Below are 16,087 nucleotides of genomic sequence, written 5' to 3' on the forward strand. Positions count from 1 at the left end.
GTGCTCTTTGCGATTAGAAACACTCTATTTTGTACAAGCGAATCAATACGCTTAAAAAATTTGCCGATATACGTTTGTACAATTTATCAGCTTGCGCAAATTTTTTTAATATACTAGTAGACTATTTCTAGACGCAAAGGAGCACATCGTAGATCAGGCTTCAGCGTATCATACGAGTTAGCACAAAATACAGTCTCGCGGTATAAATAATTTGTATCATATCAAGTGTTAGAAAATGGAATGCATTGAACCGTTGAGATAAAAACGCTACAATATCACGGATGCCGCGTTGTGTCATCGTTCAGCTTTCGGTACGCACAGCGTAAATTGCGCCAACTATAAAAAAGTAAGAAGTGGATGACAAAGGAGCCGCTCGTATCTCACGACCCGTCAATATTCATTAGCTTCGACACGTACGGGAATTGATATTGCGACTTGACCCTCGCGCCGGTTTTAACGATCGCGTCACTTTGACCTCCGACGATAGGCGGCCATCGGAATCCCCCCCGATTGCGTTCGCCGATGCCATTGACCATTTTCGCGCCGGAAAGGATGAGATCATCGGGGAATATGTAAAGCCGCGGCGACGACGGTGCGATTTTTGCTTTTCTTCTCGCGCAGCGCGAATTCTTTCGCGATCGCGGCGCAATCCGCACCGCGCTGCGTCGAGGCGCGATTTCTCGGGAGAAACGCGTAAAGTTTTACGACGCGCCGCACCGCTGGACTCGCGATGACGAGAAGTCAATAATCGCGAGCCTGAACGCTGACGACACGCGAACGATACGTGCAACGATAGAGAACGAGAAGGAGAGAAAAAGAAGACCGAGTGCGATTGAAACGCACGTGATTTTTCGCAATTTTATCTCGCGTCGCACGTAGTGTATGCACGGCGATCGGCGAGAGGCGAAACGATAATTTCGCTGAACGCGCAAGATTTTCAATGCTCGCTCGATGAAGAAATATCATCGTCGAGAGATTACCGCGTCTGCCGTGAATCGTAGGAAGAAGACGCTTTCCGCGAAGACGCGAGAAACGTTTACAGCCGACGACCGCGAGCGTTACCGAAAGCTGCAGCGCCGCGTCGCGAAAAGAAAACCAAGGATCCTCGCGGTAATTCCTCGGTACCGCGAACGGCGCACCGTCGAAACTCCTCTCGCGCGAGAGGAACATCCTGATTATTTTTCTAACGAATCCGAGAAGCCGCGGCGCGTTTTCGCAGCGGGATTTTTACGGCCGGACGTGAGGTGGACTCGAACTATTTCGTACCGCCGACCTTTAGACTCTCCCTCTTTGTTTAAAGCAGCTCTCAATCGAACTTGGCGTAAAAAGAACCAAGCGCCTTAAATCTAAAAAGAAAATTCCGAAATTTTATCCGCAGGAAAAAAACATGCTATGAAAAGAATGTTATAAGATCCAATTTGATGTGCAGGTGCGATTTGAAGATTGACACGTTGATTAAAAGTCGCTTAACTTTAATCTCATTGTCAGTTTAATTCATGTTTGTCTGTTTCTAAAGTAACAGTTGGAAAGAGACAAAGAACGAATTAAACTAAGCTTCAAATGAAACAACGTTGGTGAAACCGGGCCTGAACAATCAGTGATGACCGACGAAATCTTTTTTAACCGAGAAAAATGTGTAGAATTAAAATATATACTTTTTGATTTAATTAAACGCTGCAGTCAATGGCTGTTAAACAAATATTTGTTAATTCATAAAAATACTTGTTAATTAAAGTATATATATATTTCGATAAATTATAAGTTTCACTTTAAAAAATATACAGTTTGAACCGAGGGGGAAACCGCTGAGGGCATTGCTGTGTACAGATTTGCGACGTTACTGAGCATTTTTTGGGCATTAGCTAAAACATATTTAGTAATACCAATTTTTTCCCCAGTATGTGTAAAAAGTAGGTACGTAATACAAAGTTTTGAATTACATAAATAGTTAAAGTGCGCGATTCAATCCATGAAGGAAAAACCTTATATTTAATCATATTACACAATATTTTATCACATATGTACGTTTATAATAAAAATCTACTGATAAACCGGATATACATGGCAAGATAAAAAACTCGTCAGGTAACGTGCTATTATATCGTTTTAATTAAAAAACGAGAAAAACTTATGTACCGCGGCGATCATGCAAACGTCACGTGATGCTAGTAATCGGTCATCGACATTCTGCATATCCGCAATCGCGATCGACATTCCGTGCCGTCAAATTATTTCCGCGGCCGGTTTCACGGGTCTCGCCTTTAAAAGAAAATGCAACAGTGCTGCGTTGATCAAAAGACATGCGATGCTCGCTAAAGCGCGACGGACTCTAATAAAATAAAGCAGCAATTTGGAAAATTAACAAGTAAGTTTTAGTCGACCTTAACTGGCAGGTGTTTAATAAAGGAAAATACAAAGTGACGTTTCGACCAAGGGTTTAGGTCCTTTTTGAAGCAAGTTCTAAAATGAACCGATAATCGAGATTACAAACCTCGTCAGATATACAGAATAAATTGAGAAATAATTACAATGTGTATGACACAATAATAAAATAAAAAGAAACAAGATTACAATTAATACATACAATAAAATTTGGGAAATTGCAGGAAGAAAGTAACGTTCAAAAACGAACGGGATTTTCGTCGAGAAACACGCGGATGCGAGCGGCGACTGCAAGGAATGAAATCTTGATTTCTAGATACACTTATAGCGAGTTTGATTGCACTAAGTAGTGCGCACTGAATGCACATACCAAGGCTTGCTTATAATAAATTCTTACATTTAAGTTTGTCCTATATACACGTTGAAAAACTATTTAGCAAAAAAAATCCGTACGGATGCCGTACAGATTATTTTTCTGGATAAGAAATATTTCAAGAGGTATTTAAGACGATCCTTAAATATAAGAATTTATTATAAACAAGCCTTAGTGCGCACTTGGTGCACACTAGTGCAAGCGATCGAATTCGCTATTGGCGAATTAGAGGTGTTCTGAATGCTCTTTTATCGATAAAAGTGCCACTGAAATTAGTTTTGAAGGATCCTTATTGGTTGAAAAGATCTTTTACGGACGCCCGAGGGGGAAACCGCTGAGGGCATTGTGGTGTACAGATTTGCGGCATTACTTGGCATTACTGGGCATTACTAGGCATTTTTAGGGCATTAGGCCTGGGGCATTATAAAGATAAATAAGATTAAATAAGATTATAAGATAACGCCCACTGGGCATTAGTGGGCATTGGTGTACAAGATTTTGGTCAGCGGTTTCCCCCTCGCGGACGCCTTTATCGATAAAAGAGGATTTAGAATAAGGCCTACTGTGTTTTAGCTTGCGCGTCGTGGAAATTGCTACGAAATACGCAATCTCGCAATGTGAATTGCGCGCTTTATCATACTAACAATAAGTGTTATCAGAAAATGGGATGAAACCATTCAGACGATAACGGCATAACAAGATATCGATGGGCGGCAGTATGTGAATACCAACGTTCCCCAAGCACGCCAATTTGATTAGGTAATTACAGTAATTACAGTAATTTATCAGATTTCGTCGTTCGCGCGTCTGTTAGCCGCGCGTGGCCGAAATAATTCCTGTCGTAAAATCTGAGCGCCAAGTAATCTTATCTATCCCGCGTGCGACTTTCAAATAAAACACGTACATTAGACGAAACATAAATCACGGTTGTAATCTCTTACGACTTTTTAACCAATTGTGGTTAAAAAGTTGCCCATAAAAAAAATTTGTTACTCTGTAAATGTCCCGGAAAAAATAATGTTCCGCTAAAAGATTAAATTAACGAGACACTATAACAATCAACCGGCAGTACCAGTGATATAAGAATTTGTCGCTAATTCGTTGCTCTCGAAAAATATTAATTAGAATTGGTTCTACTCATTCTGTCAATTTCTTTAAAAAAAATGACGTTCCGCTAAAGGAAGACCTAGTTGGCGGAACAATGTATATGTATACATCAACGGAGTCGTAATAACAATGATAAAAGAATCTGTTATTAATTGGTTGCCCCCGGAAAATATTAAGTGGAATTAGTTTGCCACCCGAAAAAGTTCTGCTCATTTTATCCCACCGACAATAAGACACGAAGCGGTCTAGGTTTTTCATTTTCTGATTAACTGTTAACCAGAGGTTAGTCGACTCTCCATCTTTGTCTATATTATTATCCGAGGGGGAAACCGCTGACCAAAATCTTGTACATCAATGCCCACTAATGCCCACTCTGGGAAAAAAAGACAGCAACTCATTTTGGGGCCCACAATTAGTAATCGAATTATTTGGATTGTTGTAACTCTAATCTTTTACGAATTTTATCCCGCGTGACTAAAAATCGCAATTAGCTATTCTATCTATATCCAAGATTTTTAAGTAATACTAATCAATTCTTTCAGTTAGTTCTGTCGATATTCAGTAACGCAAAGATAATTTTCACTCAAGAGGCACTAACCGAAATGTTAAGTTGCTTAACTACAACAAAAAACGGTCAAAATTTTTCCCAGAGTAGAGTTACGAACAATCCAAATAATTACTAATTGTGGGCCCCAAAATGGGTTGCTAGCTGTCTTTTTCCCCAAAGCAGTGGGCATTACTTAATTTTATTATCTTATTTATCTTGTTTTATCTTATTTTATCTTTATAATGCCCCAGCAAGGCCTAGTGCCCAAACTAATGCCCAAAAAATGCCTAGTAATGCCCAGTAATGCCGCAAATCCTCTAGTTAACATTTAACCAGCAAGTAAAAGACCGGGCCTAGTATTGGCGTTTGGCGCGTTTATTATCTCTATAACGTCGAAAGGTAAAAAGGCCTGGCAGTATTGAACAATTTTATTGGAGACAGTGCATCCGCCAATCTTTTTCCAAATCTCACCTCGTAACCGGAATCAAAGCCGCGATAAGCGAGAACATGGCCACGTGCGACGCCGACTCTTTCAAGGGAAATCACGCCCGCAAAGTTGATTGAATTTTTCTGCAGGCCGGTCGTAAACGAAACGAACGGCAGGCTACTTTCGAGGGAAAGAGATACGCTTAAGGGGCCCCGACGTGGTCGAACGAGGAAATCACCGTGGTATAAATAGAGGATGACTCGCGGTCTGAACGCGCTCGGTCGATGCGATTCGTGCGGGTATCGATACACGGCGTTCCCTCAAAGAGGTGTCAACGCGACGGATTAGCGCCTTCAGACGGTACGTTGACGGTGCGTCGCTCTCGCGCTTTAAAAATAACCGAGGATGCGCGAAGCGCATCTCGCGAGACGAGAAAAGGCGAAATGCGTAACGATCCGCTCCTGTCGCCTGCAAGGCCGATAGGAAACCTCCGATTCCCTATGCGTTTCGCGCGTTTGTTATCTTTACGTCGAGAGGTAAACGGCTTTCAACTTGCTCCCAAAACCCAAGTCACCGAATAATCTTCTTCGAATCGACCTGGTAGACTTGAAACCCGATGACTTTCTCTCATAATTTTAGAATCTTCCGAGCCCAGCGAGAAATGACTCGTCGATCGATGCCGAAACGATGTCGAATCGACGTCGAATTCGTCGATGCCGACTCGACAACGTTTCGACGAATCATTTCTCACTGGGCCTGTGTCCACGATGCCACTGAACTTGGCCCAAGTTCTAGTCCAAGTTCAAGAAATGTGTAGTCAATCAACTTGCAGCTATTCCATAAAAGCTGCAAGGCGATTGGCTTCACATTTCTCGAAACTAGAGCTTGACTCAAGTTCGTGGACACAGGCTTCTAGGCTACTGCGTGTGCTGCAAAGGAATCAGATTGCCAAACCGCGGGCTGGTTAAAGCGAAGACTCACCTTAAGAGCGTACTTCTGCCTCGTATTCCTGCTGTAGCACTGCACGACCTTCCCGTTGATCCCGAGGCCCAGCACGTGATTACTGATCTCGTAGTCTTCTGTGATCGGCGTGACTTTGGGCGACAGCCGGCTGTTGAGCGGATTCTCCATCGTCTTTCTCCGGGTGTCCTCGGCTTCCGGTACCTTCGCTTCCGGTATCTGATCGTAGTCCTGTTTGATGACCTGCGTCACGACCACCGGCGGCGGTGCCGAGCGCTTGCGCCGGCTCTCCTGATCGTTCTCCTCGAGAACAGCCCTCTTGGACTTTCTGCAAACGCGAATGTATCCGTCACTTCCTGTGACTCACAATCAGTCCGCGGAGGAACGAGGCGCGCGCGGACAGGCATGCACGAAGGTCGCGCGCGCATAAGGCGTTCGAAAAAATATCATGTTTCAGATTACACCGTGATAACGCGGACCTCGGGGCCGATAACGCGTCGCCGGTATCGAGCGTGCGGAAGACACGGGAAAGCGAAAACCGTGCTTTCGCGCGCGCCGAAGAACGCACGAAAAAACTTAAGCGAAAGGCTATGAAGGAAGTGACAGTCGAGAACGTCAGCCATTGAGAGACTTGAGCAACTCGGAAAATTCCGACTGGTTGATATTCTTAATTCAATTGTTTGAGAGATAAGGCAATCGGAGCCAAGCGTGATACTTGGAGCGCTTAAAAACTTTAATCACAAAATAACTACCTTAAGATACCTATAGGTATCTTAAGGTAGTTATTTCGTAAAATCATTTGTGTGAGAATTGTTTCAAATTTTTACAGCTTATTCTTTACATTAATACGCGCAAAATAAGACTAATTAAATTAAAATTGACCGTCTCAAAGTTCTAAAAAAGCAATGTTAAAGTTAGCTGTGTCACACGAAATATTACGTGTAAAACGCGTTAATAATATTATTACACGTAACGATATAATTCGATGTAATATTGTTACACGTGAAATATTATTTACACATATTATTAAAATATTAATATTTGCGTTTGCAAACGCAAATGATGGTACATTTTTTAAAGCCTAACGGTAAGTGAGATTCGTATGAGAAACAAATATCTTATAAAGTAAAATAGAACGAATAACTGGAAAAAATCAAAGTTATTGACCGTTCCGTTTTAACAATATAAACAGTTAAAACTGAAAAATGGGAAGAATTATATATTATAGTACACATGAGTGTAGTGTAAGAGATGTGGCAACAGCGTCTCAAACTATAATCTTTCGAATCTACTTTACATTAATTGTATTCTTTAAAACAATATTGCATCAAGATGTATCATTGTAATAATTGAGTGCTGGTTCCTGTCTGGAAGAAACTTTCGAGCATTACTGTCGCGAAACAATTACCTTAACAATAACGCCTACGATTCGATTCTCTTTTTGGACCCTTAGCAACGCGACAGAGAAGAATAATTAAGTCTTGAAATTCTTAAGTCTTATTGCCTGAGTTTTTTCGTGCTTCCAACTTAACTCGCCGCGTTACATCGCGAGATGCGATTAAGGCCCGAACGCGCGAGAAAACTGAAGCAGTGAAACTTAAGACTTAAGGAAAATGAGAGAGAGTCAAGAGCGTAAGCGGTCATTTTGAAACTCAAGCAATGCTGAAAATTCCGATCGGTCGAAATTCTCAAGTCTTAAGTCTTTACTGCTTAAGTTTTTTCGTGTGTTTCCAGCTTCGTCGCGGCACGTTACGTTAATCCACGTTTGACCGAGGACAATCCGTTCGGCGGGACGATGGGCACTCGAGATCGAAAATTTTAGGGAGGGCCGACCGTAAATAATATTCGCTAAATGTTCGTGCACTGTCAGCCATGCCATTTCAATGGAGACCGTTTGCGTAACCGTCCTCGAGGAATGTGCAAGATTCATGTTATTTCGCGTACACGCGCGCCGACACACGCACGCGCACCCGCACACGCGCATAACGTGCTTCTCCCGTTCGCGGTGCAACCTGCACACGCCACGATGCGGTGCACCGCGCGATTTTTCCAATCTGCAATCGGAAGAAAAGTTGCGCGCGCGCGTATCGGCATGACGTAAGGATTGCATTAGCATAATATATAGGCGTCTCGCAACCGCCTGCCACTTCATTCATTCGTATACATAAAAGGCGATACTGTACACGCTCGACGCGCATGAAATGAACAACTAATTCGGCGATTAAGGCCCGGTTGCACCAACGTCGCTTGACTTCAACCTTAGCTTAACTCACTCTTTGTCTCCTTCTAACGCTCGTTTCTACCAACGCAGTTTAACTTTAATCTCGGTTCAACTTACTTTATATCTTTTTCTAGTTTTACAAATTAGAAAAAGATAACAAGTGGTCTAAACCGAGATTAAAGTTAATCTGCAATGGCAGACACGGGCACGAGGGGTAAACCGCTGAGGACATTGTGGTGTAGAAAGCGGCATTACTGGGCTTACCAGGCATTTTTTGGGCTTTAGTTTGGGCATTAGGGCTTCTTAGGGCATTATAAATATAAAATAAGATAAAATAAGATGATAAGATAAAGTAATGCCCACTGGTCAGCGATTTTCCCCTCGCACGGGCATAAAGAAAGCAGAAAGAGACGAAGAGTGAATTGTACGCTAAAGGTAAAATTCCGTGACGTTGGTGCAACCGGGCTAAAGGGGTCTATGTTTCCAACGTTAACGCTATCATTACTTGTTTTTCTATGGTATATTATATCTGTGCAAAGCGTGTAATGATGTCGTTAACGTTGACAGAACAAGGGCTTCATTCTGTACTCGCTTACCGACAATTATCGATATCGTTAATGACGTTTGCGCAGCTTTTCTATCATATATAGTTGTCGGTATTCGAGTACAGAATACATCGAGCCCGATGCTTCTAAGAATAAAGGAATTACTAGCGATATCCGAACGGCACATCGATATAAACACAGCAAACAGCTGGCCAGTGTGAAGGTATTTGCTTACGCAAAACGGATTGTCGGTTTGAGAAACTATATTGTACACAAAGAGAATTATCTCTTAAAATTTACCCGGAAAATCATGTAATCGTGGGACAACGTGGCATTTTGAAGAATTTTATGAGAGTTTTTACTAGTAAAATGTATGGTAAAATTTCAAAAAGCTGAAAAATAAAATTCTTCATACATTTTACTAGTAAAATCATGGGACAACGTGACATTTCGAAGAATTTTATGAGTTTTTTTAAATTTGACCATACATTTTACTGGTAATTATACTTATTGTTAGTATACATTTTACTAGTAAAATGTATGGACAAATTTCAAAAACTCACAAAATTCTTCGAAATGCCACGTTGTCCCACGATTACATGATTTTCAGAGGATGAATTCTAAAAGACACTTCTCTCCGTGTAGGGCGCTACCTTGGAAGTGGTCACGAGTCACAAATTATTAAGAGGCACTTGCCGTTAATCGCCATGTCACGGTCAGATAACAAATTTATATCGCTTATCGCTGTAAAGGGGGACGGGACGTAAGTGTTGCGCGAGACGAATAATGAGAGATACGACACGCCGGCGACCAATTATTAACCCTCGTCAGAATGACAATTCGGGCCAACGTTAACGGACATATTGACATATTTGTCCGGGTAAATACTGTCCTGGGAAAGGGTTAATTAGACTGTCATCGCGCCGCTTGGCACTCGAGGATTATGTTTACAGAGATATTACAGAGATTTTATTAGATTAGAATTGCACAGATATCAAGTGTGGCCGATATGCACGATTTACCAAGCCACTTTACGTACCCCGGAATTCTTATATTCTGATTAACGCGAGCGGGAAGTTAGTGGAGCAGCAGATTCGATCAGCGCAGCGTTAGATCAATCGACCGCGACCCGCTCTCGTTGTTCGCGTCGACGAGACGTCCACGGGACGGTTGCACCAACACTCTCGATTAATTAAACGTTAACCAGCCGAACTTTCTTCCAGAATCTCTTAGACAAAACAGAACGATATCCCGTTAATCTAAAAGAAAAAGAGAAAAAACCTCGAAGCGCAGAAGGCTCAAGCTCAAAATTCAAAACGTCTTCCATACTCAAGACGTTTCGTTTTGCGAATTAATTCCGCGCGATTCAATTCGAAATTTTCCGATCTGAGAAACACGTTGAAAACATGTATGTTAATTAGACGGACGGTCTGTGAGAGGAAAATATATCTTTCCGTTTTACAAATATAAAGCGGGGAAATCCAATCAATCATTGATTATTCAACGAAATCGATTGTTGGTGCAACCGGCCCTCTTCCGGTCCTCGTAGTGCGGGAGAACGTGTGACGTAAATGAATGTGTAAGTCCTTAGGTTTCACACGCTCACACACACGCACGCACACTCTCTCTTTCTCTCTGGCTCTCGCTCTCGCACGTAGGAAATAAAGATAAAAGAGACCTCCAGAATCTCCACTTAGTCGCCGACTTCGGCATCGGTGTCGATTTTTGCACGGCTAAGATTCCGCCCCGATCCCGTCGGAGAGACAAAAGCATCACCGCCCGCCCCGCGTCGGTAAAAGCTGAAGATGGAGGGGCTCCCAGGGGACGACCTCCCAGGTGCAACGACGAGGTTCGGGGGTGGTTTACCGCACGGCGTGTGCGGTGTCGTTACGGAAGAGAGGTCCGCCCGCCGAGATTTTTTCCCACACGGCGCGTGCCGGAGGAAATTGAGTAAGTTTTAGTCCGCCCGGTCTCGGTTTCGCCTTCGCTTTTGCGGGTTGCGCTTTTCGCTTTTTTGTTTTGTTTTTAATCAAGCCAAGGGACAATCGGGGCCCGCCAGCTGAAAACTAAAGATAAAGAGACCAAATGATACAAATTAGACTTGCAATCCGCGCACGAGGGTTCGCTCCGTTCGGCACAAAAGCGTCGTGGATCGAGCTTGGACGAGGCGAGCGCGAACACGTTTCCCGGAAGCTAACGAATACTCCACACCAACGATCGTAAGTCGGACGTATACATATGTATGTACCGCCGGTGTTACTTCCGGCGTTTCTCGGCGCCTTCGGAAACACGCATCCGGGATTTATCAAGAATTTACCCGACGTCTCACGGTTCGGCTCGCGGTTACGGAGAGAGACTCGATAATCCTCGAACCGATGCGTCCCGTTTCGCACTTGGGCCGGGGATATAATCTTAGCGTGGAAAAGCAATACTTGAGAGAAAATAATGAAAATTGAAAAATCAAGGTAAAAATATACAGAAAGCCGAGTTCTCTCGGGAGTCTCGCCCCGCGTCGTTTCGAAAAGTTCCGGGAGCACCGCCGAACGCGCTCGAAAGGGGTGACGGGGCCCGAAAGTGACGACTTCATCCGCGCGCGCGTTTCCCATTCATACGTTTCTCCGCGCGGCGCGAATACGCGCCGTCGCGCCATGCCGATGAGCGCATTCGCAGGCGATGAGAAGGAGGAGAGGCTTGGGAGACGTATTTACACACTGAGAAAAATGTCCGATTAAATATTATCGGATAATCCAATTTACATAAGAACAAACGGATATATCCGATTAAATTGTATATCCGATGAAAAGTATGATCGGTTTGTCAACCAAATTTCACCGTTAACTGCATTTCATCGGATTCATCGGATAAATTTCATCGGATGTGTCCATAATTTAATCGGAAAACGTAATCGGAAAAATTAACCATCGGAAACGCTATTTAATCGGTCTATCCGATGGAATTTTTTCTCAGTGCACATATATAGCGCCACACCGATTAAGCCGCTTAATTTAGCATGACGTTTTCAGACCGTCGGATCGACAAGTTGAGTCCCGATCGATGCTTCATTCCCGGACCCGCGTTCGCGTGCGTCTTGTCACGGGAAATCGCGTCGCGAGCGAGTACTCCTCGTGCATCTTTCTCGAGGAGGAGGAGGTAAAATCGAATAAAAGCAAAAGCGGTTGCGTCGATGTCCGACGGCGAGATCGTTCCGAGGCTGGCGAAAAAGCAAGGGACGTGGTTTATCGATGAAAGGGCTCGCGACTGGTCAACGCAGCGGACAAAGAACGTGCACTCTCCCTCTCTCGCTCGCTTTTTAGCCTGATCTAGTACAATGTCCGGAAACATCCTATTTTATTTTATACAAGCAAGTCAAAACGCTTAAATTTGCCGACAATGTACGATTGTACAGTGTGCAATGCACAATCGCATCAACTTGCACAAATTTTTTAAACGTATTTATTGGCTACAAAATAGAATGTTTCTATAGACGCAAATAGCACATCGCGGACCGAGCCTTTCTCTCTCGTTGCACGACCTGTCGCGAAACACGTGCGTCACCGTGGAATTTTGTTTGCCCGACACGTGAATCGCGCACGTCACAATAGAGATACGGGACAGACGATGACCGACAGTCACGTTTGACGCTTGAGATGCGGGAGAGGAGTAAAGCCAAAGCCCCCGCGTGCCCCATTAAACGCCGGCGGTGATTGGCAGTCGCGGGCGCGACGTAACGATAAAAAGCCCGAGCGTGCAAGGCAGTGGAATAACGTCAGCTCCGATTCGGAGTCCCACGGTGTTTCGATCCAGGTGCTGGTCCCACCGAGTCCTCTAGCGTTGCTCACAAAATGACAATTTGTCGCGCAAAATCGTCTCCCCGTTGCGAGCACTCGGAAAGTCGGAGCTTGACTTTCTATCTTTCCCATTTGTTTTACGTAGGTGCAACCTTGCGCGAAACCATAGACGTATTAACCACAGAACGCTTACGAGACACTGGAGGCGTCCTCCCGAGGGAAAAGGATAGTATGAATTTATCTGCGTGTCTATCTTTCTCTGACTCTCGTGACTCGTGTCCACTAGAGAGAGAGAAAGACACCCAAATAAATTCATAGAGGGGAAGTCCTCTATTATGAGATAGGTCTCTAATATGAGACAGCAGGTTTCCAACATACAAATTCAATCAAAAATCTTCCTTCGCCACGGTTACATGATCGAACGATGAGTTTCCCAGTAAACCGATTTCGCTCCAAGGGCAATGAATTCACGGCGGAGTCAACCGGTGATGCCTATTAATTTGATAGAAAACCCATATTAAGATCCTATAGCTCGTAATTAGGGAACTTTACTATCATAATTTATTTGAGTGTCCATCTTTCTCTGGTGGACACGAGTCATGGGAGTCGGAGAAAGATGGTCACCCAAATAAATTCGTAGAGGAAAGTCCTCTATTACGGAATCGGTTTCTCATAAGAGACAGCAGGTTTTCAACACCCAAACGCAATTACAAATCTTTCTTCGCAACACGATCCAACAATGAATTTCCCTCTAAACACAGTTCACTCCAAGGGCAATAAATCCGTGATAGAACCGACCGATGACGCCTGTTAATTTAACAGACCCGCTATCTCATATTAAGATCCTAATTCATAGTAGGGGACTTTACTATCATATAATTTATTTGGGTGTCTATCTTTCTCTGCACAGTTGAAACATTTGTGTTAAATTTAACAGATATCACATGTCCCAAACGGCCCACACAAATTTTTCTGTTAATTTAACATAATATGGATATGTTAAATGGTCACACTAATACTCTGTTAATATTTTAACGCAAAATAAATGCAGATCTCAAAATAATTTGAAATAAAGTTTGTGTGAAATTAACATATTTTTAATGACAAAATGAATTTTCTTTAATGTAATTTTTACACCTTACAGATGTAATAAGTTAAATGACGGTTCGAAATCGCTGTCACTTATGTTATATAGAATAAAATCAATATTTTATTATGTAAACTTTAACAGATAAATCTTGTTACTAATAATATAGAACATATGTATTGTGTAAGATTAAAAAATAAGTACGCATTGTTTTAACGTTTTTTTCCAATTATTTTAATAATTTTACATGTGAGGTCAATTAACACAAGAGCAATATGTTAAATTAACACATAATGTGTTAAACATTTAACACAGAAATTTTAACCGGCATTTTCTTTAACAAGGAAACACAAATTTTCCAACTGTGTGGGTGGGCATGGGTCGCGAGAGTCAGAGAAAGATAGACACACAATAAATAAATTCATACTATCCTTTTCCCTCAGGAGGATGCTCCCAGGGCTGCACTGCCTCATAAGCAGTCTATTGGTTAACATGTCTACGTGACAAACGTATAATCGTGCGTTTCCAAAAGCTCTACGTTGAATGGAAAGTATGACGAGCAGTTGACCGTTTTACAAGAACAAACACTTGTTAATGAAAATTCACTCGTGCGAAAAACTACAATAAGCTTATTTGTCTCTCTTTGGACGAAACCAGTACTTTTGGTACATCCTCATTAAAAATATTTCAAAACATTTTTAATATTAATTTACAGTTGTTGAACGATAAACGTTAACAAAAACGACTTAGTACGAATATTAGTTATAAATATTAATATGTCTGTTACATTGATAATTTTTCAACAAGCTATAGTACCTGCTATATTTCTAAATATTCTTATTAAAAATGTTACCGTAATATTTTTAACATTCAGTTATTCAAATGAAAAGTACACAAAGAATGGGAACGCAAGAAAAAAATTGATCAGAGAGAAAATTCTTTTCTAGCGTCTATCTTGGCCCAATGGAAGGGTGGAATTAGTCGGACTGACAGTAGTAAGTTTCGAAAAGACAGATGATTCATTCAAAGGGACACGGAATCGCGCGCACGAAGTCACTCTCCGCCGTCGCGTTTAAATGCACAGATATAAATAAGCGTGGAAATGAGTGACGGAGGACCCACAGCCTGAATATACGCTCCGTACACGTTCGACAGAGGCACTCTCGAGCCCAGGGGAAGCCGAGGGACCCGGATCCGGTCGGTCGAGCTGTCAAAACAACATGGAGTCGAAGGAACGAGCATTACGTACCCCGGCGACGTGGTGCACCCCTTCGTCGCGGCTTAAATTTCCCGTTACGGTTGCTAGTCGCGCGCGTGCCTAGCTGCCCTGGCCGGCATCAAAGCCGAAACGCGGCGGCTCGCCGCTCGATCACGCTCGCGCAAATCACCGAAACGGAGAGCGATCCGCCTCCCGAAACTCCCGCACTGTGCAATTAGGAGCCTCGCGGGACAGGCGTGCTCGATTCGGAGGGACGAGTTCTCCTGCGCGCCGAACTCCGACCGTTTTCTCCGCGCAACTCGTCGCCGGCGCGAGATCGCGATCGCGAGAAACGCCGCTGGGTTGCGCGACGTTGAGCAACCGGCCGAGCTGGACGTGCAACTGTTCGAACGAGCGTTCGTTCCGTCGCGTCGCGTTGCGTCTGGTGGGGCCGCGCCAACCGCCGCCGGACTAGAGACCCACTAATCAGAGTCTGGCCATGAGGAAGCATGCTGATTGGTCCGCCATTTCTTCTCAATTCGCGCCAGTTTTATGAAGCGGTAATTATTCAGTTTAGCTCCCCTCACCAGAGTATAACCAGTATGGGCACTCTCTGTCGGCACCTTTGATCTGGGCGTTCTCAATTTTCCGCCATGTTTTTATTCGCGCCAACAGTGTATCAACGGCTAAGGGCCAGTTTCACAAACGTCGTTTTACCGCTAACCCATGGTTAATCAATCGTCCGTCTCTTCTTGGATAATAAGATAGAGAAAGATAGGAAGTCGACTGAACTCTGGTTAACAGTTAACCGACGTTTGTGAAACTGGACCTAAAAGTGCCTGGGCCCTTTTCAGGATCGTATCCAGGAAAGGCGCATACGAACTGGCGTACATTATTTATTGTAAATAGAAATGGCCCATGAAAGAAAATGTTCTAATAAAAGTAATTAATGTAATTATTTGCTCCAACATATAAAAGTATTTACGCGTTATTCGTCAACACTGTGAATTTTTCTATGTCACACCGACTTTGCACTAACACACGTACAAAAATCCTGTGATTGGTCAGAAAAAGAACATGTCGGATGCGCAGGTACGGATCGGCGCGAACGTGAAACAAAAGAGCGAGTGCCCATACTGGTTATACTGTGCCCTCACCGCCAAAATCGATTGGAATTAGGCTCATTCAACGTATTTAATTGGATCTTAAATATAATATGATGACCGCTCTTTGATAGACCACAACTAGGTAGATTGAAAAAGGAAGAAAATGAGCTCTTTGATTGATCTAGATTCGATTTTGTTTTCAACTTTGCAATTTTGCAACGAAGAGAATGTATTCCTCGTTTTTCGTCTTTATCGCTAAATTTAATTTTATCTCGTTACATCTGGCGGCTTTCTGATTGGAAGGAGAACTGTAATTTCGTGTCACGACTCGAGGCCGTAACGAGCC

General features: G+C 43.2%; 1 protein-coding gene across 1 annotated transcript in view; it reads right to left on the reverse strand.

Annotated features, from left to right (window-relative positions):
* Positions 1-15,087, reverse strand: part of LOC105563295 (MAP kinase-activated protein kinase 2) — a 30,221-nt gene extending 15,134 nt beyond the window's left edge. Inside the window, exons 1-3 of the mRNA XM_012014767.1 lie at positions 14,687-15,087; positions 10,241-10,628; positions 5,818-6,124 (exon numbers count right to left, since the gene is read on the reverse strand). Coding sequence (XP_011870157.1) covers positions 5,818-6,124; positions 10,241-10,335 — 402 coding nt within the window. The 5' untranslated portion in view covers positions 10,336-10,628; positions 14,687-15,087. The remainder of the gene's footprint in view (positions 1-5,817; positions 6,125-10,240; positions 10,629-14,686) is intronic.
* Between the last annotated feature and the right edge of the window lie 1,000 nt (positions 15,088-16,087).

The sequence above is a fragment of the Vollenhovia emeryi genome, unplaced genomic scaffold, assembly GCF_000949405.1.
Source record: "Vollenhovia emeryi isolate VEMERY1.0 unplaced genomic scaffold, V.emery_V1.0 DF939178.1, whole genome shotgun sequence".
NCBI lineage: Eukaryota > Metazoa > Arthropoda > Insecta > Hymenoptera > Formicidae > Vollenhovia > Vollenhovia emeryi.